The 22,056-nt window shown below is 48.6% G+C and overlaps 1 protein-coding gene across 10 annotated transcripts in view; it reads right to left on the bottom strand.

The window, feature by feature from the left end:
• The window catches only part of DMPK (DM1 protein kinase), a 53,973-nt gene that overhangs the window by 15,695 nt on the left and 16,222 nt on the right, over positions 1-22,056 (bottom strand). For all 10 annotated transcript variants that reach the window (XM_083515857.1, XM_083515858.1, XM_083515854.1 and 7 more), the window contains exons 2-6: positions 12,854-12,945; positions 10,576-10,659; positions 8,562-8,657; positions 4,905-5,053; positions 570-663 (exon numbers count right to left, since the gene is read on the bottom strand). In XM_083515857.1, the coding sequence (XP_083371983.1) occupies positions 570-663; positions 4,905-5,053; positions 8,562-8,657; positions 10,576-10,659; positions 12,854-12,945 (515 nt within the window). The remainder of the gene's footprint in view (positions 1-569; positions 664-4,904; positions 5,054-8,561; positions 8,658-10,575; positions 10,660-12,853; positions 12,946-22,056) is intronic.

Below are 22,056 nucleotides of genomic sequence, written 5' to 3'. Positions count from 1 at the left end.
GGCTTTTAGAAGACATCTGAAGGCAGCCCTGTTTAGGGAAGTTTTTAATGTTTGATGTTTTATCGTGTTTATAATATTCTGTTGGGAGCCGCCCAGAGTGGCTGGGAAAACCCAGCTAGATGGGCAGGGTTTAAATTATTATTATTATTATTATTATTATTATTATTATTATTAGCTGGAGAACTGCCCTGAAAAATTCAAAGAAGTGTGAATTTCGGAGGGTGTCCTTGTTTCAGTTTTCGCATTGTTTCAGATAGGGCAAATTAATTATGTCAGTTTGCCTCTAAAGGCAGGCTGCTGAAGAAGAAGAAGAACACAACAACAACAACAACACACCGCCCATCTGGTCGGATTGCCTCAGCCACACTGAGTAGCTTTCAACATAATAAAAACACATAAAACAACTTCGTTATACAGGGCTGCCTTCAGATGTCTTCAAAAAGTTGTGTAGCTATTCATCTGTTTGACATCTGACAGGTGGGTGTTCCACAGGGTGGGTGCCACTACCAAAAAGGCCCTGTGCCTGGTTCCCTGTTCCTAATCGCCCCTACCCCCAATTCAAGTCTTACCGTCCCGTCTTTGCGGAGCTTGAGGCAGGAGCCAAAGTCCCCCAGCCGGATATGTCCACATCGGTCCAGAAGGATGTTATCTGGTTTGATGTCTCTGTTGGGGAGTGGAAAGAGATAAGTGAGAAAGTCTGGAGACTGGGAAACTGAAATGAGGAGTTCTGGGGAAGTAGAGAAGGGCCCAGTCCCTACTCAAAGGCTGGCCCCTCTGGCAAGGCTCATAGTTTGTTGTTGTTGTTTAGTTGTTTAGTCGTGTCCGACTCTTTGTGACCCCCTGGACCAGAGCACGCCAGGCACTCCTGTCTTCCACTGCCTCCCGCAGTTTGGTCAGACTCATGTTGGTAGCTTCGAGAACACTGTCCCACCATCTCGTCCTCTGTCGTCCCCTTCTCTCTTTCCCAACATCAGGGTCTTTTCCAGGGAGTCTTTTCCAGGGAGTGCCTGGAGGCGGTTGGAGGATGGATGGCGGCTAACAGATTGAGGTTGAATCCTGACAAGACAGAAGTACTGTTTTGGGGGGACAGGGAGCGGGTGGGTGTGGGGGATTCCCTGGTCTTGAATGGGGTAACTGTGCCCCTGAAGGACCAGGTGTGCAGCATGGGAGTCATTTTGGACTCACAGCTGTCCATGGAGGCGCAGGTTAACTCTGTGTCCAGGGCAGCTGTCTACCAGCTCCACCTGGTACGCAGGCTGAGACCCTACCTGCCCGCAGACTGACTTGCCAGAGTGGTGCATGCTCTAGTTATCTCACGCTTGGACTACTGCAACGTGCTCTACGTGGGGCTACCTTTGAAGGTGACCCGGAAACTGCAATTAATCCAGAATGCGGCAGCTAGACTGGTGACTGGGAGTGGCCGCTGGGACCACATAACACCGGTTCTGAGAGATCTGCATTGGCTCCCAGTACGTTTCCGAGCACGATTCAAAGTGTTGGTGCTGACCTTTAAAGCCCTAAACGGCCTCGGTCCTGTATACCTGAAGGAGCGTCTCCACCCCCATCGTTCAGCCCGGACACTGAGATCCAGCGCCGAGGGCCTTCTGGCGGTTCCCTCATTGCGAGAAGTGAGGCTACAGGGTACCAGACAGAGGGCCTTCTCGGTAGTGGCGCCCGCCCTGTGGAACGCCCTCCCATCAGATGTCAAAGAGATAAATAATTACCTGACATTCAGAAGACATCTTAAGGCAGCCCTGTTCAGGGAAGTTTTTAATATGTAATGATGCACTGTTTTTAACACTGATTGGGAGCCGCCCAGAGTGGCTGGGGAAACTCAGCCAGATGGGCGGGGTATAAATAAATTATTATTATTATTATTATTATTATTATTATTATTATTATTATTATTATTATTCTCATGAGGGGGCCAAAGTCTTGGAGCCTCAGCTTCAGGATCTGTCCTTCCAGTGAGCACTCAGGGCTGATTTCCTTCAGAATGGAGAGGTTTGATCTTCTTGCAGTCCATGGGCCTCTCAAGAGTCTCCTCCAGCACCAGAATTCAAAAGCATCAATTCTTCGGCGACCAGCCTTCTTTATGGTCCAGCTCTCACTTCCATACATCACTACTGGGAAAGCCATAGCTTTAACCATAGCTGTCAACGTTTCCCTTTTTTAAAAGGGAAATTCCCTTCTTCCGAATAGGATTCCTTGCAAGAAAAGGGAAAAGTTGACAGCTATGGCCTTAACTATACGGCACTGCTCATGATTAATGAACAGCAAAAGAAGGACGCTCTGCACATGCTCAGAGGCAATGCTATCTGATGCTCCACAAGGCATTTCTGTCCAGAGCTGGGGCCCAAATCAAGACCTACTGCTTTGTTTCATCAGCAGCATTTGGGGCTATTTAGTTGAGAGGAAAGACACACAGAAGATTGGGATTCCAAAGAAGAAAAACATCTCAAGATTTCTCCCCAAAACAGACAAAGTGGAGGCACAGGAACTTCCTGGGGAGGGAGTTCCAGAGGTCACCACTGGAAAGACCCTGTCTAAAGTGTGGGGCGTTGGGGTCCCAAGATCTACCTGGGTCCCTAGAAGCCTTTGTTGGGGGTTTCCGTTGCTTGGGGGATTCCTCCTTTGAAAGCCACTCCGCCTTCAACACCCCCCAGCGCCCCTCCCTTGCTCTGCCCCCACCCCACTGGCAGGCCCCACTGCATTCCCAAGCCTCGGCCGCTCATGTGGTTTGGAGGGGAGCCCAGCTTGTCTTGCACAGCCTGAGATGAATTAGGTGATTATGAATCTAGGACAACATTTATGGCTGTTTTGGCTCGTGGAGGAGCTCTGTGTGCGAGGGAGGCGCCGGCCGGCCTCATGGACCCAGCAGCTGGGGGTGGGGGGGGCGGGCAAGTCACAAAGACTCTGGAATTCTTGCCTGGTCCTCTCCCCACCCCACAACCCCTCCTGACCCCATAGACGTTCCTCTGCCCCCTCTGGAGCAGGCTGCAGAGTCAGGAAGGGGGGGAGAGCCTGGCGGAGACCTGCAAACCGAAAGAATTTGCTTTGCAAGGGGATTATAGCCCAGAAATTCCAGAGGGGTTGATCTCTCCCCCCAACACCCCCCCACACACACTCTGCCTCCAATATTCTGCTTCTTCGAACACGGTGATGGGCAAAGGAGAAGGGATTTGGGGGTTTGAGGAGTTTGGCGGCAAATCAGTGTGGAACTCTGAGAAAGCCCCAGTGCCGGGTTCGAGTTCTGCCCATTCTGGAACGCAGAGCTGGGATTTAGGGTGACTGATTGGGCAGGGGGGGAGGTGAGTGAATGGGTGCAGGGAGCGGGCAATAGGATGCAGCCTAGAACCCTCTATCATAGGGGTCAGCAAAATCACCGCGCCTCGGACCAGTGTCTCCAGCGCCGATCACGCGTCGGGCTGGAGGGCGGGGGAGCACGTGCCCATACGCGTGCGCACACGCTATTTCCAGTGTACTTCTGGGTCTAAGGAGCACCGGAAATAGCTTGTGCGCATGTGCACGGGCCTCCTCCGACCCGGATGTGCACTGGAAATAACACATGCGCACAAGCTATTTCCGGTGCTTCTCCGACCCAGAAGTGGGCAGCCGCGTAGCACCGGTAAGAGCGGGCAGCGGAGGTCATCGCAGGCCGGATAAATGAGTCCCTTGGGCCTTATCCGGCCCGTGGGCCTTAGTTTGGGGACCCCTGCTCTATCCTCTATCTAAGCAAGCAAGATGCATGCGCAGAGATCGAGGGCATATTCTAGCCCAGAGGTTCCCAAAAAAATTACTTAACCCTCTTGGAAATCTACCTTCTTTGAGCCGTGACAAATCTGCCTTCTTTTACGTATCTATATTTCTACCTACGACGTCTTGAAAAATAATTTAACAAGGAGCTCAATCCCATGCATAGTCCAGTCTGCCCCAGGGGCCAGGTCGTCACCACAGCCGCCTGGCATTGGCTAAAGAGGCAGGCAAGCTGTGATCCACTTCCCAGGCCAGGCTGAAGCCGAAAAGGGTTCCCCGGAGCCCAAGAAAACCCCTCGCCTCCAATACAACGGCCAGATCTGGAGGGGGGGGTGTTGCTTCCATCCTACAATGGCACCCCACCAGCTGGTAAGTGTCGTTCCAATCTTAGAACTGGAAAACGTAATGCCGGTGGTCAACAAAAGAGGTTTAAAGACTCTCTAAAGGCAAAGCTTAAAAAATGTAGTATAAACACTGACAACTGGGAAACACTGGCCTGTGAGCGCTCCAGTTGGAGAACAGCCTTTACCAAAGGTGTCATGGACTTTGAAGACACTCGAACTCAGGACGCAAGGGAGAAATGTGCTAAGAGGAAGGCACGCTTGGTAGATCCACACCGTGATCAACTCCCGCTCGGAAACCAATGTCCCCACTGTGGAAGGACGTGTGGATCCAGAATAGGCCTCCACAGTCACTTACGGACTCACTGTTAAAACCGTGAATTGGAAGACAATATTAATAGGCTACGAATGATCGCCAAAGGAAAAGAAGAAGTGTCATTACACAATAGATTAAATGGGTTTTCAATTTTTTTCCTCTCTCCTTTTCTTCCTTTGTGTTTCCACTTATTTTTATTTAATGCCCCTCCCCCAATTGCACCTGAGACGACGACTGCCCCCTGGGTCGTTCCAGCACCCCCCAGGGGACGGTATCGCCCATTTTGGCAAACACCAGTCTAGCCAGTCAAAAGCTTTCTGGGTGCAAAGCTGAGCTGGTTACAGTGAGGCCTAGGGAGAGTCCTGAGGGCCACATAAAGAGGGCTAGAGGGCCACAATCAGACCCCGGGCCAGTGTTTCCTCGGGCCTAGCCTAGAGTGCTCTTTCTTGGCCCTTCCCCCCACGAGACCCCTGCCCGCCTGCTCCACTTACCTGTGTACATAACCTATCCTGTGTATTGAGTCTATGGCCATCACCATCTCGGCCAGGTAGAAGCGAGCCATCTCCATCGGGATGCGGTCCCCAAATTTGCTCAGCAGCGTCAAGAGGTCTCCCCCAACATAGTAGTCCATCACCAGATACTACAGATGGATGGAGTTGAGAAAGGTTAAGAAACAGCACCAAATCCTCCTTTTTAGGCAACCGTGTTCTCATAGGCCAGTGTTTCCCAACCTGACAACATCTGGCTGATGGGAATTCTAGTCCAAAACAGCCAGAGGGCACCAGTTTGGCAAAGACTGGGGTATCATTTGTCGCAACGCCAACTGCTGTTCGGAACCCCAAAAACTCAAAGTGTTCTGCCTCCTTGCGTCCTTCAACCCACAACATTTCCCCTCACAGGCTGCCACAACCAGAGACAAGGGCTGCATCTACAAAGTTATTTAAAAAATGCTCTGGGGAAAAAACCACATTTTTAAGCCCACAATGGAAAATTTCATAGAGTTCCGATTTTAGCTCTATAGCGCCATCTGCTGCCACGGTATTATAACACATTTATAATGTTTTATTTTTTACTATACGGCCTAGGACCCTCGTACCTACGGGACCGCCTCTCCTGGTATGTCCCACAAAGGAACTTATGGTCTTCAAACAAAAACATCTTGGAGATCCCGGGCCCCAGGGAGGTTAGGCTGGCCTCAACCAGAGCCGGGGCTTTTTCGGCCGTGGCCCCGATCTGGTGGAACGCTCTGTCACAAGAGATTAGGGCCCTGTGGGACTTGACATCTTTCCACAGGGCCTGCAAGACTGAGCTGTTCCTCCTGGCCTTTGGCAATCTTCACAGAACTCTAGCCCAATGGTTGCCATCAATTTGATTTTGAATTGATTTTAGAATGAATTGATTTTAGAATGTATTTCAATTAATTGATGGTGATGGGCAATCTTCACAGAACTCTAGCCCAATGGTTGCCATCAATTTGATTTGAATAATTTTATAATGAAATGATTTTAGAATGTTGTATTATTTTATTGTTGTTAGCCGCCCTGAACCTGGCTTCGGCTGTGGAGGGCGGGATATAAATAAAATTTGTTGTTGTTGTTGTTGTTAATGTAGCTGAGTCCAGGGTTTTGAATCTCAGGATAGCTCAGTAGGTTAGAGCGTGGTGCTGGTAACGCCAAGGTTGCAGGTTCGATCCCCCAGTATGGGGCCCCTGCATATTCCTGCATTGCAGAGGGTTATACTAAATGAGCCTTAGGGTCCCTTCCAGCTATATAATTCTATGAAGCCCGAAAAAACTCTGGCAAGAGGGCTGGTGCTTACACTCTGTGTCAGACTGATGCCCACACCTGGAGTCAGTAAAGAAGTTCTGTCCGACCCTAGTTATTATTTTTATTTTATTTTATATACTACTATTTTCCCCAGCTGTCTTTAAACAACCCTACGGGGCAAGATAGTATTATTATTATTATTATCCCCATACTGCAGATGGAGAAGCTGAGGTAAACGCTAACTATACCGACTTAGCGAAGGCCGGCGTGCGAATTTGAAGGGCTCCATTCTTCATTTGTAGAATACGCCGTTCTCTGTTTAGCCTTTGTGTCCTGAAAGTTCAGGGCTACAGTTTTACTAAACTGAAACTATGTACTGCCTCCACCGAGGTGGGCAAAATATGCCTCTGAATACAATTTTCCGAGGAAAGGGCTGTTGTGCTCAGGTCTTCCTTCTGGCGGTTCCCTCCCTGCGAGAAGCCAAGTTACAGGGAACCAGGCAGAGGGCCTTCTCGGTAGTGGCACCCGCCCTGTGGAACACCCTCCCACCAGATGTCAAAGAGAAGAACAACTACCAAACTTTTAGAAGACATCTGAAGGCAGCCCTGTTTAGGGAAGCTTTTAATGTTTGATGCATTACTGCATTTTAATATTTTGTTGAAAGCCGCCCAGAGTGGCTGGGGAAGCCCAGCCAGGTGGGCGGGTATAAATTATTATTATTATTATTATTATTATTATTATTATTATTATTATTATTCCTTGTGGGTTTCCTATATGGGGCATCAGTTTGGCCATCATGAGGACAAGATGACACATTTGACGAGCCTTCGGTCTGCAAAAAGCTTCTTTGCCTCACAGCTCACGGCAAAAGCGATGTAGCCCCCACAGGGGCCATCTATCACCACTCCTCCCTTTCCCCTCTGAATTAAAAAACAAAATGTCTCAACTTGCTCCAGACATCCCCAAACCACAAAGCGCAGACTCCCTGCTAACTCACATGCCCACCAACACCCTAAAAGGCTAAACTCCGGAGAGAACAAATTTGTCAATGGTGGTCATTTGGGGGCAGAATACTGCCGGATCTGGAGCAAACTAGAAGGGGTGGCAAACGTCAGCGCTTTGTTTCGAACCGGAGGACGGCTTGCCTTTTGAAGTGGAGGCTCTTAATTCCAGACCTGGACATAATCCAGCAAGGAAGAAAAGGCACACATGTCCACATCTCCCCTTCCTTTTGTTGCTTCTGTCCTGACTTTCTTGTTGAGAAACTGGATTCCGGAACTGAGCCCGGGCTCCCGTGTCCTGCCAATGATCTTCCGCCGGCGTCCCGGCTGCCCACTGTCAGAGACAGAGTACTGGGCCAAATGGATCTCCACTGCGTCTTCTTCGGTTCTTATGTCATACTCAGCAGCCCCATATTGGCTGGGAGTCGTGCAAGACCTGCTCCCTGATTTGCTAGCCTCTTCCCACCTGACTGGGGAGGGCGGAGCCCTCACTGGCTGACTGAAAGTGGACTGACTCCAGCTACAAAAGCTGAGGCTGCACAAGGGACTGTTTTGGTTGTGAGTCATAGAAACATAGACTTGGAGGGGACCACAGGGATCATCTAGACCAACTCTCTGCAATGGAAGAATCTTTTGCCAGTTTGGGGCTCAGGATGCCTAGAGGCTATTGGGGTGGGGTATTGCTTTGGGTTATTTGTTTCACCAATACAGTGGTACCTCAGGTTAAGTACTTAATGGGTTCTGAAAGTCCGTTCTTAACCTGAAGCGTTCTTAACCTGAAGCGGACTTTCCCATTGAAAGTAATGGGAAATGGATTGATCCGTTCCAGACGATGAAAAACACCCCCTAAAACAGCAATTTAACCCGAATTGTACTGTCTAACGAGACCATTGATCCATAAAATGAAGGCAATAATCAATGTAAAGGTAGAGGGACCCCTGACCATTAGGTCCAGGAGGCTTCGCATTCCTTTTGCTGAAGCCAGGAGAGCAAGAGGGATTGGTGCGCACTGATCCCTCTTGCTCTCCTGGTGTCGCTTTGCTGGAGAGGCACTGCACAGCTTTCCCTCTCTGCGCAGCGCCCCTTCAGCGAAGCGGGAGGAGAAACAGAGTCCCTTCCATTTCTCTTCCCGCTTTGCTAGAGAGGCGCTGAGCAGAGAGGGAGAGATATTTTTTTTTCTTGTTCTGCTCCTCTAAAACTAGGTGCGCTTTATGGTCGGGTGCGTCTTACAGAGCGAAAAATACGGCACTTAGTTTTGTTCGTACATGTTTCAAAACATTTTTATGTACTGCTTATGATGTCTTTTCGTGTTGTAAGCAGCCCTGAGTGTGGCTTTATCCATGGAAAGCCGGCCTACAGATAAACGATGATGATGACTCACCAGGTAATTCTCGTCTTGGAAAGCAAAGTGCAGCTGCGTAATCCAGCGCTTGTCTCCGTTGACCAACACGTCCCGCTCCTCTCGGAAGCAGGAAACCTGATGGGTGTAGCATGGAAATCAATTTATTTTCTCAATTCAGTTCACAATTATTTGTTATACCATCTAATTTCAGATCTTCTTTGGGTAGCTAAGCATAGGTAAAGGTAAGGGACCCCTGACCATTAGGTCCAGTCGCAGACGACTCTGGGGTTGCGGTGCTCATCTCGCTTTATTGGCCGAGGGAGCTGGCGTACAGCTTCCGGGTCATGTGGCCAGCATGACTAAGCCGCTTCTGGCAAACCAGAAAACCAGAGCAGCGCACGGAAACGCCGTTTACCTTCCCGCCGGAGTGGTACCTATTTATCTACTTGCACTTTGACGTGTTTTTGAACTGCTAGGTTGGCAGGAGCTGGGACTGAGCAACGAGAGCTCACCCCGTTGCAGGGATTCAAACCGCCGACCTTCTGATCGGCAAGTCCTAGGCTCTGTGGTTTCTAAAACAACACCCCAATGTGAACTGAAATAATCCCTGCTTTGAAAGTGCTGCACTTCTGTGGGCCAGGCAAGGAGGGAACCAGCAATAAATCACACTGTGCAAGTCGGAGTTAACTCTTTATTGGCAAGAACATGATCTGCACTGACTTGGTTGGAGGTTCAGGCCTAAAGAGCATAGCGGCTCATTCACGGTAGGTCTTGCCCTATGGATCAGTTGCCGAGACTGAAAGCCCTGCCTCCCCACAGTGGCCGAAATTGTGTAAACCTTTTGGGGGAAAGTGTATTGCTGAGGTTTGATGGCTCATAACACCATTTCTTTCTTGGAGTAATAGCATACAATTATATATCAATGGAAGGATTATTTAATGAAGAATGTAACGCAACAAAGTTTGTTCAATTATCTGTATTCTATTAAAGGTAAAGGTAAAGGGACCCCTGACCATTAGGTCCAGGCTCTGGGGTTGCGGCGCTCATCTCGCTTTACTGGCCGAGGGAGCCGGCGTACAGCTTCCGGGTCATGTGGCCAGCATGACTAAGCCGCTTCTGGCGAACCAGAGCAGCTCACGGAAATGCCGTTTACCTTCCTGCCAGAGCGGTACCTATTTATCTACTTGCACTGGTGTGCTTTCGAACTGCTAGGTTGGCAGGAGCAGAGACCGAGCAACGGGAGCTCACCCCGTCGCAGGGATTCGAACTGCCGTCCTTCTGATCAGCAAGTCCTAGGCTCTGTGGTTTAACCCACAGCGCCACCCGCGTCCCTCTATTCGATTAAATGTTATGCCAAATAACCAGAAAAAGGAAGCATAACTTGTTTAGGTTGATACGCAGTAGCTTTGCTTCATTTGACTGTAGCCAATGAGAGTGAGTGTCTAGAGAGCCAATCGGGTGTTATGAGCCATCAAACCTTGGAAATACACTTTCCCCAAAAGGCTTCCACAATTTTGGCCACTAGCATAAATTGCCTCCTCTCCAGGGTTTTCCCCAAGCAATCGGAGACTGTGTCTGCATGCAGCCAACCTCCCCTCCACCCTTTTCATCTCTCTTCTGGTTCTGTGAGTAAAGGGGGGGGGGAGCTTGTTGCAGCAAGAGAGGGAGACACCCATGACTCTTCCCCAGCCAGACTCATCTCTGCCTCTTGGCCTCTGCTTCTGCCTCCGATTCTGGACTGCTCTCAGCCCCAGACTCTCCCTGCTCACTAAGCCCTGTCCTCTCTTCAGCTTCTGACACCTTCTCCTCCCAGTCTGCTCCCTCTTCTCTCTCCGACCGCTCATTGTCGTCCCACCACTACTCTCCTGGCTCTGAGCCTTCTTCTCTTGGGGGTTCCCCAACTGGATTGTCTCACCATTTCTTTGTGTCCAACCAGTCCATGACAAGTCACCTGAGAATCCCACTGTTTTTGGGTACCATCCAAAGAGCCGGTGTTGACCTATAAAGGCCAAACCACCCACAGGGCCTTGAGGGCGCAGCTTGCCATACCCACCTCGACCCGCTTCAACATGTCCCATTTATTCATTATCTTCATGGCGTACACCTGGGATGTCCTCTTCAGCTTCACGACCGCTACCTGTGCAGGTAAAATAGGGGGTGGGAGTCTGTGTGTTGAAGAAGGGGCTGGACTGACATACCTGGGCCACAGTTGCACCATACATCACCATCATCACATTATTATTATTATTATTATTATTATTATTATTATTATTATTATGGTACCTCGGGTTAAGTACTTAATTCATTCCGGAGGTCCGTTCTTAACCTGAAACTGTTCTTAACCTGAAGCACCACTTTAGCTAATGGGGTCTCCCGCTGCCGGAGTACAATTTCTGTTCTTACCCTGAAGCAAAGTTCTTAACCTGAAGCACTATTTCTAGGTTAGCGGAGTCTGTAACCTGAAGCATATGTAACCTGAAGCGTATGTAACCCGATGTACCACTGTATTACTATTTTATTTATATGCAGCCCATCTGGGGAAACCAGTCAAAAACAGTAATGGCTTCCCCCAAAGAATTATGGGAGCTTTAGTTTGCTGAGGGTGCAGAACGCTGTCAAGGGGCCTCTATTCCCTTTGCAGAGCTACAGCTCCCAGGGCGACCCATGAAGAGGGATGGATTGTTAAACCGCTCTAGGAATTGTAGCGCCGTGAGGAGCCGTCTCTTCCGGAACTTTGCCCCAAGCCAGCCTTAGCCAGGCTGGCTGATGGGAGTTATAGTACTCAGGCTAAGATCCTCCCTGCCCACGGACTGTCTCGCCAGAGTGGTGCATGCTCTAGTTATCTCCCGCTTGGACTACTGCAATGCGCTCTACGTGGGGCTACCTTTGAAGGTAACCCGGAAACTGCAATCAATCCAGAATGCGGCAGCTAGACTGGTGACTGGGAGCGGCCGCCGGGACCACATAACACCGGTCCTGAGAGATCTGCATTGGCTCCCAGTACGTTTCCGAGCACAATTCAAAGTGTTGGTGCTGACCTTTAAAGCCCTAAACGGCCTCGGTCCAGTATACCTGAAGGAGCGTCTCCACCTCCATCGTTCAGCCCGGACACTGAGATCCAGCGCCGAGGGCCTTCTGGCAGTTCCCTCACTGCGAGAAGTGAGGTTACAGGGAACCAGGCAGAGGGCCTTCTCGGTAGTGGCGCCCACCCTGTGGAACACCCTCCCTTCAGATGTGAAGGAAATAAGCAGCTATCCTATCTTTAAAAGACATCTGAAGGCAGCCGTGTTCAGGGAAGATTTTAATATTTAACACTGTACTGTTTTTAGCACTTGATTGGGAGCCGCCCAGAGTGGCTGGGGAAACTAAGCCAGATGGGCGGGGTATAAATAATAAGGAAAGGAATTAAGAAAGAGACCAACAAAAGACAAGGAAAAGGGCAAGTATAAACAAGAAGAAGAAGAAATGAAGAAGTGACATGGAAGAGACTTAAGGGCCTCGGACATAAGGCTTCCAGGTTGATGGACTAGATGGATTGGACAGTAAGGACTGACACGATCCGAGACCAGGAAGATGCGACGTTGGATGAAGATTGGAAGAAAATTTATAAAGGAAACATTTTATTTAGGGAATTGGCTAAAAATTAATGAATATTAGGGAAAATGTTGGAATGAAACTATATGACTCTAGCAGAAATGATATCAGGAGTTATGTATATTTGAAAACTAAGATTTAAGCTTTAAAGTATTTTAGGGTAAGATAAGGTTAAATAAATTAAGGCAATTTGAATAACAGAATATGGGGAAAGATGGTAAGGATTTGCTGAGCTAATTATTAAATTAAACTGTCAAGATAAATTTTTTAACAAAAATTGAGAAAGATGGAAAGAATTTGCTGAAATAATTAATTAAACTAGAATACAAGAAGGGAGGTGTGAGGAGGTCAATGAAACAAGCAAATGGAAGTTATAGATATGTAATTTGGGATCTATGTTGTTTTCTTTTTTCTTGTGTTTTCCATTTTTTCTTTTTCTTTTTTTGTTGTATTGTTGCTTCTTTTCTCTCTCTCTTCTTTTTATGTATTACAGTGTTGTTTTTAATTTTTATTTTTTCTTTATAACTTTGAAACTACTAATAAATATTATTTTTAAATTATATCTGCAGGGCACCAGGTTGGCCGAGGCTGCCCTTGGGTCACCAGGAAGGGCCCAATATTTCAGCGTTGTTTTCGACTGGACTATTGAAAAGTTTGCCTCGCTGGCCACCTGGTACCGAGGGCACCTGGTAGCAGAGAGAGCCCCCCCCCCCAAAAAAAACCCCAGCCCTTCTCACCTCGCTGAAGGCTCCCCGTCCAATCACTTTGAGGATCTCGAAATCGTCCCGTTGCAGCTGCAGCGCTTTCAGCCTGGAGGTGACTGGCTCCGCTGGTGGCAAAGAAAAGCAAATTATTTTTCGGGGGGGGGCAGGGAGGGGAAAGAAGAGACGCCCGGAAGAGCAGCAGGGCAGCTGGAGGGTTTTAAAGGAGAGGCTGGATGGCCACCCTGCGTTAGCCAAGAAACCTGCAATGCAGTGGGTTAGACTAGATGACCTTGGGATACCTGCCAACTCTACAATTCTATGATCCGAGGCCCGTCTCTGTGTGCTTCCTTTGTGTGAGGTCCAGAGGGTGGCAACACAAGAATAGGGCCTTTTCTGCGGTGGCTCCCTGTCTGTGGAATGCTCTCCCCAGAGAGTCTCGCCTGGTGCCTTCATTACATTTCTTTAAAAAAATATATTTTTATTAAGCAATTTCAACATAACAAATTATCAGACCATATAATCACACACATTATTTTTCCCCTTTCCCCCCCCTTCCATCCCTCCCCCCCCAAAAAGGGACTTCCCTCAGCTCCTCTCTCTGCACATATTATTCTCTGCATGTTATAAAATTATACCTATCCTTGCCTTATCTATCATATAATCGACCAATAAATTTGTGGGTGTTTATTCAAAACCTGCCAAGGAGTCCAGTTCATTTTGTTGTTTTTTTAGATACCGTATTTTTCGCTCTATAACACGCACCAGACCATAACACGCACGTAGTTTTTAGAGGAGGAAAACAAGGAAAAAAATATTCTAAACGAAATAGTGGATATATGATTTTTGTGGTTCATGCTGTGGCCACAGACATGTGATCTGACAGTGAGTTTGGAGTAGCCCAATGCAAAAATCCAGAGGATCCATGTGGATCCATGCTTTGTAACCACGGAGGAGGGAAGGAAAGGGAACCATGGATCCTCTGCTCATGACCGCAGCAGATCCCCCCCGCCACCCACAGGCATTCGCTCCATAACACGCACAAACATTTCCCCTTACTTTCTAGGAGGAAAAAAGTGAGTGTTATGGTGCAAAAAATACGGTAATTTGAAAAAGTTCCCATTCTTCCTTAAAGTCACAGTTGTCCTTATCACACAGTTTGTATGTCAATTTAGCCAGCTCTGCGTAGCTCATCAATTTTTCTTGCCACTGTTCTTTCGTTAGGATTTCCTCATTCTTCCGTCCTTCTGCTATCAAGACTCTTGCAGCTGTCGTAGCATACATAAATAGATTCTTTGTTTTTCTTGGCTGGTCTTGTCCTACAATCCCTAACAAAACTGTTTCTGGCGTTTTTACAAATGTCATTTAAAACATTTTTTTCAATTCATTGTATATCATTTCCCAATTTTTTAAAACTTCTCTGCATTCCCACCACATATGATTAAAAGTCCCTTCTTTTTCTTTACATTTCCAACATTTGTTTGACCCGGTTTTATACATTTTGCTATCTGTACTGGGGTAATATACCATCTGTACATCATTTTCATAGAGTTTTCTTTCAAAAGAGAACAGTCTGTAAATTTCAAATCTACATTTCAAAATTTCAAATCTTCATTACATTTCTTTAGGCGCCAGGCAAAAACGCTCCTCTTCAACAAGACCTTTGGCTGATTAATATTCCACAGCCTTTAAAATCTGGGGGGTTTTTTGGGGGGGGAAGGTTATTGTTTCATCGTTTCTATTTTAACTATTTATGTGTGCTTTTATCTTGTGTTTTTATCTTGTGTACCACCCTGAGATCTTTTGATGAAGGGCAGCATATAAATCTAAATAATAATAATAATAATAATAATAATAATAATAATAATAATGGCTCACATCCGCACTTTGCCACCCCTCTCCTTCCTTCCTTCTGCCTCTCCCCTGCCTCACTTTGCCTAACGATAGGGCCGGCTCTGTGTGGCACAGCTGCTGAAAAGCCAGCGAATTTAGATCAACAGTTATTTGAAAATGCAAATAAAAAAATAATTGGGGAAAAAGAGAGCCCATGTCACAAAGTATTGGAAGACACAAGATCTACCCACTCTGGAAGAATGGCAAATGAAGGTGATGGACTACAAGGAACTGGCAGAAATGACTGGCAGAATCCGTGACCAGGGAGAAGAGTCGGTGGAAGAAGATTGGAAGAAATTTAAAGATTATTTGCAGAAACACTGTAAAATTAAGGAAAGTTAAAGAAACGTTGGAGGGAAAATAAGTGGTATCGGTTAAAAGTTTTTTTTTAAGTGTATGTAAGCATAGATTGTTAATACTTAGAAATATATATTTACAATAGGTGATGAAGTAGAGTTATTAAAAAGGACAGAGGGTAAGGATTTGCTGAAAGGACTTTTTAAATGGGAATACAAAAGGGGAGGTGTGAGGGGGTCAAAGAACTAAGGTGATGAGATAAAGGAGATTGAAGGATGGAATTAACTTTACACTTTTTTATGTTTGTTTTTCTTTTTATCTATATCTAATCATTCTTTTGCTTTTATGTCTCTTTTTATTTTTCTTTAAATTGTTAGTTGTGTGAACTGTACTTTATAATTTTATGTGTGTTTTAAAAATCTTAATAAATATTATTAAAAAAAGAGAGAGCCCATGGGGTGTAGTGGCTGGAGTGTCACACTATTACGACCTGGGAGACCAGAGTGCGAATCCCCCCACTTGGTCGTGAAACTCACTGGGCGAGACCTTGGGCAAGCCGCCCCATCTCTTCACCTTACCTACCTCACAGGGTTGTTGTGGGGAGAAAATGGGGGGCAGAAACACGCCCCACCCACCACCTTGAGCTCCTTTGAGAAAAAGGTGAGATATAAACACAATAATCAAAAATAAAATAAACCTAGCGCCCTGGCTGAGGTCGGATGGGCACTGTCTAATAAATCATTTTTATTAGTTTTTACACACATTTTCCAGCGTAACATCCTTTTAAGCATCATTTCGAATTTTTGGGCTATCACCGCCTCAGACTTCCTTCAACCTCGGCTGACGGTTTTCTAAAGCCTTTCTAATTATGCATTTTGTTTCTATAGTTACGGCTATAAACTCTCATTTCCGATACACCTATTCTTAATTCTCCTCACGATAATTTATAAATTACTCCTTACAAAACTTATTTTAACCCTACGAGCGATGTCAACGGATTACAACTGCTTTCCGGCCGAAAACTTCTTCCATTCCTTTAGGAAAGTCTGGTTCCGTGGGCATTGTCGTCCAAAAATAAAATAAAATATGGAGGGCACCAGGTTGGCAGAGGCTTATCAACCCCACATAACGCAGGCAGATGCGCTCACGTTTATTTCCGTGCCTTAGCTACCCTCTGGCAGATGGTCCTTCGGATGAGCAAGAAGCGGGGAAATAATGTGGCATTTTCGAGCCCACCTGCTATGGCCTCCGGACCGCCTAGGCGTTGGCCTCGGTCATATTAATAGCGGGCCAGTGCTTCCCTTATACAGCAATGCCAACTCTGGGCAGGGGTAGCATGACTCAGAGGTTTCTCAGAGAAGGCCCTCTGCACCACCAGAGGCCTGAGCGCATGCCTTAAAATAAACTGTGAAGCCAACTGGTGGGGTGTGGAGGTCACGTGACCCGGCGAGGGGGGTCAGGTGACCTCAGCACTTGGCGTCAACCGGGTGACTCAACCGGCGGCAACGACGACGTCTCAGAGATTTGGTGTTTGGGGAAACAGATAGCCCCTGAGGATCTCGAAAGCGATTTCCTCACATGGCGACGGAAAGATGAAGCAAAGAGATGCTCGGGGAGAGATGCAATCGCCGCCGCCTTGGCAGAGCGACAGCTGGAAGTCTCAAGGCGGGGAGGGAGAGAGAGAAGGAGCTTATAAATAGCTCAGGGATGTGACCCAGGAGGATGGAATGGGGTTTGTTTGGGGAGGAGATTGCAAAAGACTCGGGGGAAGAGGCAGGAGGGAAAGCATGGTATGCGTGGTTCTCCCGATCGTCACACGCCCTAAAAAGAGCCTTCCTAAAGGTAAAGGGACCCCTGACCATTAGGTCCAGTCGTGACCAACTCTGGGGTTGCGGCGCTCATCTCGCTTTATTGGCCGAGGGAGCCGGTGTACAGCTTCCAGGTCATGTGGCCAGCATGACTAAGCCGCTTCTGGCGAACCAGAGCAGCGCACGGAAACGCCGTTTACCTTCCTGCCGGAGCGGTATCTATTTATCTACTTGCACTGGTGTGCTTTCGAACTGCTAGGTTGGCAGGAGCAGGGACCGAGCAACCGGAGCTCACCCCGTCGCAGGAATTCGAACCGCTGACCTTCTGATCGGCAAGCCCTAGGCTCTGTGGTTTAACCCACAGCGCCACCTGCGTCCCCAAAGGTAAAGGATCCAGCCAAAATGGCGCCTTTTCATCTTTCTTAGGGTGCTGCAATACCATTTTAAACAGCGATGGATTCCCACCAAAAAATATACTGGGAGCTGTAGTGTGTTAAGAGTGCTGAGAGACACCCCTATTCCAAGAGCGGTTTAACAAACCATTCCTCTTCCCAGGGGGCCTTGGGAATCATTGCTCTGCAAGAGGAATAGCAGTCCTCCACAGAGACGCGGGTGGCGCTGTGGTCTTAACCACCGAGCCTCTTGGGTTTGCCGGTCAGAAGGTCAGCGGTTCGAATCCCTGCAACGGGGTGAGCTCCCATTGCTCTGTCCCAGCTCCTGCCAAGCTAGCAGTTTGAAAGCACACCAGTGCAAGTAGATAAATAGGTACCACTCTGGTGGGAAGGTAAACGGAGTTTCCGTGCACTCTGCTTTCCGTCATGTGTCCCATTGGGCCAGAAGTGGTTTAGTCATGTTGACCACATGCCCCGAAAAGCTGTCTGTGGACAAACACCAGTTCCCTCGGCCTGAATGCGAGATGAGCGCCGCAACCCCATAGTCGCCTTTGGCTGGACTTAACCATCCAGGGGTCCTTTACCTTAGGGGTCCTCTTGCTAAATGTGTGGCAGCACTGGGGTAGAACGGCAGAACAACATATGCTGAAACTACGGGGTATAGGGCGGCATATAAATGCAATACAGTGGTACCTCAAGTTAAGTACTTAATTCGTTCCGGAGATTTGTACTTACTGGTAACTTGAAACTGTTCTTAACCTGAAGCACCACTTTAGCTAATGGGGCCTCCCGCTGCTGACGCGCCGCCAGAGCACAATTTCTGTTCTCATCCTGAAGCAAAGTGCTTAACCTGAAGCACTATTTCTGGCTTAACAGAGTCTGTAACCTGAAGCGTATGTAACCTGAAGCGTATGTGACCCGAGGTACCACTGTAAATAATAATAACACCAATCCATAATGTCTACCATGATTGCAGCAGTAAAACTGCATTAAAAACATGCTTCAGAATTACACCCACAATTTAAAAAAAAAACAGTGTGGAGAGGCCCTCTCTCACAGGGAAGATTTTCCTCCACTCTCATGCAAGCACAAAGGGCATCTTTGATCCCTATGTTTGCCACACTAAAAAAAAATGAATTAATGCTCCATCGGCTTTGACAATGACCCAACATGCAGACAAGCCGGGGCTGTTCGTTTTCAGCCAGGAGAAATGATGGGGAAAGCATAATCACCAGCAGATTTTCTGCGCACTTCCTACTACTGCCAGGGCAGAAAAGGAGAGAGTGTGTGTGTGTGTGACATTGGCAACTCTACCAAGGCAGCCAGAAGGGCAGGAATCGGGGGGGGAAGGAGCCTTATTGGATCAGACCAGAGAGTCCCATCTAATCTAAGATCCTGCTCTCCATAAAATACCTCTGGGGAAGGCGCAGAAGCAGAGCAGGAAGGCAAGAACCGCCTGCACGAGTTCCTCGCTCCCCAGAACCCAGGATTCAAAGATAGGCTGTCTCTGAAGCTGAAGGTTCCACTTGGAGTTTTCGTGACTCGTAGCTATTGATGGATAGGGACGCGGGTGGCGCTGTGGGTTAAACCACAGAGCCTAGGACTTGCCGATCAGAAGGTCGGTGGTTCGAATCCCCGGGACGGGAAAAAATTTTTGTCACCGCCCCCCCACATTGACGGCTCAGGGTAGGCTTGGGAGTTGCGGGCAGGTGGCACGCTGAATGTTACCCCCTTAGTGATGGCACCCCCGCCTCTTCCTACGCCTCTGGTTTCAGGGGGTCAGGCTAGATGGCCCTTGGGGGTCCCTCCCATCTCTCATTATATGATTCTACTATGAAAATAAGAGCCTGCAGGGGGTATCTTTCTCCATCTTTCCGTGCTTCCTCGCAATCCCGTCTGCTTTCAGACGCTGCTGATGGAGAACAGGGCAGGCTTTCTTCTTCAAGAGAACACGCCACACAAGGCAAGCCAGCGAGGCCAAGGCTTAATATTAGTACATTTCCCCCGTTCCCTCCTGCACCCAGCGCAAGAAAGCAACAATGTTGTTGGTTTTTTGGGGTGGTTTTTTTTTCTTAAAGCCTCATGGAAAAATCCACCAGAGCCAGCCGTGTCTCCTGAGGACAACCCGTCAGCTGAGTTGCTGTAGCACATTTGCCAGCTCTTGCAAAAACTTGACTTCTTTTCAAGCCTGCAAACGGCGGCAGCAAGATGGCGAGGCTGGCTGGCTGCATTTGTTAGAGTTTGCGGGCAAGCTTTTAAAAAAGGGCGCAGATTTATATGCTAGTGAACAAGCACCACCTGTTTATCCTCTCTGCCTTTCAGGAGCCGAGAAAGACAGCCGGACCCCAGGAACTGCCACCACAAAAGTCCCGGTCTTACCCCACTTCCAACACGCTTCTGCTGTCTTTCAGCAACCTGTTTTTGAGTTTCTGACACCAGAAGTTGGCAGAGCAGAGCGGTGGCTGGGGCACCTGGCCCTGTTCAGGGGTCTGCCAAGAAAGAGCCAGCAGCCCCCTCTCAGCTGTTGCTCAATGTCTTTTGCATCTGGGCAGTGCAAACCCTACAGTATGGGGTGTCTGAGAAACCATAGCTGTCAACCGTCCCTTATTTGGCGGGAAACTCCCTTATCCCAGCGCCGTGTCCCGCTGCTGTCCCTTAAATTTCCCGGATTTCATGCTCGCCCGGCTTGGGAGGGAAGCAGCGAATCGGGGTCCTCCGCACGAGCTGCCGCGTCTCTGTCTCTCCCTTTCCCCCCTCAGGGGTGCATTGTGAGGAGACGGGTGGCGGCGGGTGGGCAGGCAGCCCCTCTCTTGCGAGACTTCCGCCGCGCTGCCAGGGGAAGCCGGAGGCGGCAGCGGCGGCTGAGGAGGCGGCCTGAGGGAGGAGGAAGGGGAGGGGATGGGGAGGGACGCAGAAGGGCGGCGCTTCAGCGGCCATGGCAGCGCCACAACCACCTCATGCTGGGTTGGCGGGCGGCGTGGGTGAGAGTCTCTCTTCCTCTCTCTCAGGCGGGGAAGGGCCGATGGAACTCCTCGCACCAGGACGAAGGCAGCCCTGACGTGCTGCTTAGCATCCCCTCCAACCGGTGCAGCATCTTAATGTAGTGATTTCCCCCTCTGCATCCCTTTCATAACTCTATTTTTACAAATCATTTGTCCATCCATAGTTCAAATTTTTACTACAAGTGTTCTGTCAATCCTACCAATGGATGTAACTCTTTACAATAGCTTTTCAACTAAATTATAAACTTTCCCCAATCTTTATTAAAGAGGTCCTCTTCCTGGTTTCTAATTCTGCCTGTAAGCTTTGCCAACTGGACGTCGTTCATCAGTTTTGTTTGGCACTCTTCTTTGATAGGAGGTGTAGACCCTTAGGATCATCTAGTCCAACCCCCCTGCAAAACACAGACAGTGGCAGCAAAAGCAGCATAGCTCCATCAGTGCCGGATTTCTGTATAAGCTCAGCAAAATCCCTTATTTTGGCTGCTGATCCCTTATTTTCGAGGCTGCTGGTCCCTTATTTTCAAATCTGTAAGTTGACAGCTATGCCGAGAAACCCCCTTTTGTGAATCCACCTTGGTCGCTTCCGTCACGGACTCTGCCTTCATTTCTGCCCTCAATGCCCCAAATGCTGGAAGGGGTCTTTCTTGGACCAGGATATCTCAAGAGTTCCCCAGAAAAGGAGGGAGCTCTCCCTTCACCCCAGTCTTACCTGCCTGCACCTGTTAGAGTGCATCGCCCAGGCAGGCGCTTATTGCAAGAGGGACTTCTCAAGCATGCAAGGTTTTTTGTTTCGTTTTGTGTGATGGCCTGGGACTCAGGCTCAGACTCGGAACCAGAGGAGTCTCAGTCCGCACCGGATCTTTTGCCTCAGGCGGCATCTGAACCAAGTCTGGGGCCTGATCCTGAAGAGCCCCAGTCTGCACAGGTTTCCCTGCAACAAGCACCAGCTGGGCCGAGTCAGGGGCCTGAGCCTGCCCTGGCTCCAGATGTGGGGATTACCTCGTTGCCTTCAGCTGGGCCATCACTTACAGCTGCTCCACTACCAGTTGGGTCAGGGGAGGCTGAGGTGGCCCCTGAGTCTAGTAACCCACCGACGTCTCCCGAGCTGCAGAGACTAAGGTCTGAGAGAAGGAGAGACCTGAGTACTCGCAGGAGGAGTGCTCGCCTTCGGTCGAAACAGGGAGGTGAGTCACTGGGGGATCAGGACCGGCCGCTACCCCAATAAATATAAAAGACTGTCGGACCCCCGCCCCAGGTTGCGGGAGCAACATTGCTGTATGCCAGATCCTGCCTGTGATCCTGCCTGACCTTGCCTGGTTTTCTGCCTCGTGTCCTGCCTTGGACCTGCCAAACTGACTCCTCACCCCTGGATTCGGGACTGGACCTGGACCGCGCTACTCGGGTTACCCCCGGGCCCAGCACAGTTTTGTTTTGCAGACCTGATGTAAAAATGCCGGTTTCTACATCCCAGCTCAATTTCATCTGGGCTTGCCCCTCTCAGGGGCAAATCCAACAAGTGAAAAATAAAAGTTTTTTGTTTTTTTGCTATATAGTGGTACCTCGGTTTAAGTACAGCCCTGTTTACAAACTATTTGGTTTGCGAACTCCGCAAAACCGGAAGTTTGCGAACTTTACCGGCGGCGGGAGGCCTCATTAGGGAAAGCATGCCTTGGTTTAAGAACGGTTTCGGTTTAAGAACGGGCTTCCGGAATAGATTAAACCGAGGTACCACTGTAATGGCGAAAATAACGTCTTATTTCAGAGCAAAAGCACCAACTTATTATAGGAACACTTTCTGTGAACACTAGGGTCCCTATACAGCGTTGTCCAGAGAATTACTACCACTT

The sequence above is a fragment of the Podarcis liolepis genome, assembly GCF_965112155.1.
Source record: "Podarcis liolepis genome assembly, chromosome: 7".
NCBI lineage: Eukaryota > Metazoa > Chordata > Lepidosauria > Squamata > Lacertidae > Podarcis > Podarcis liolepis.
This window is presented reverse-complemented; position numbering and strand designations above follow the sequence as displayed.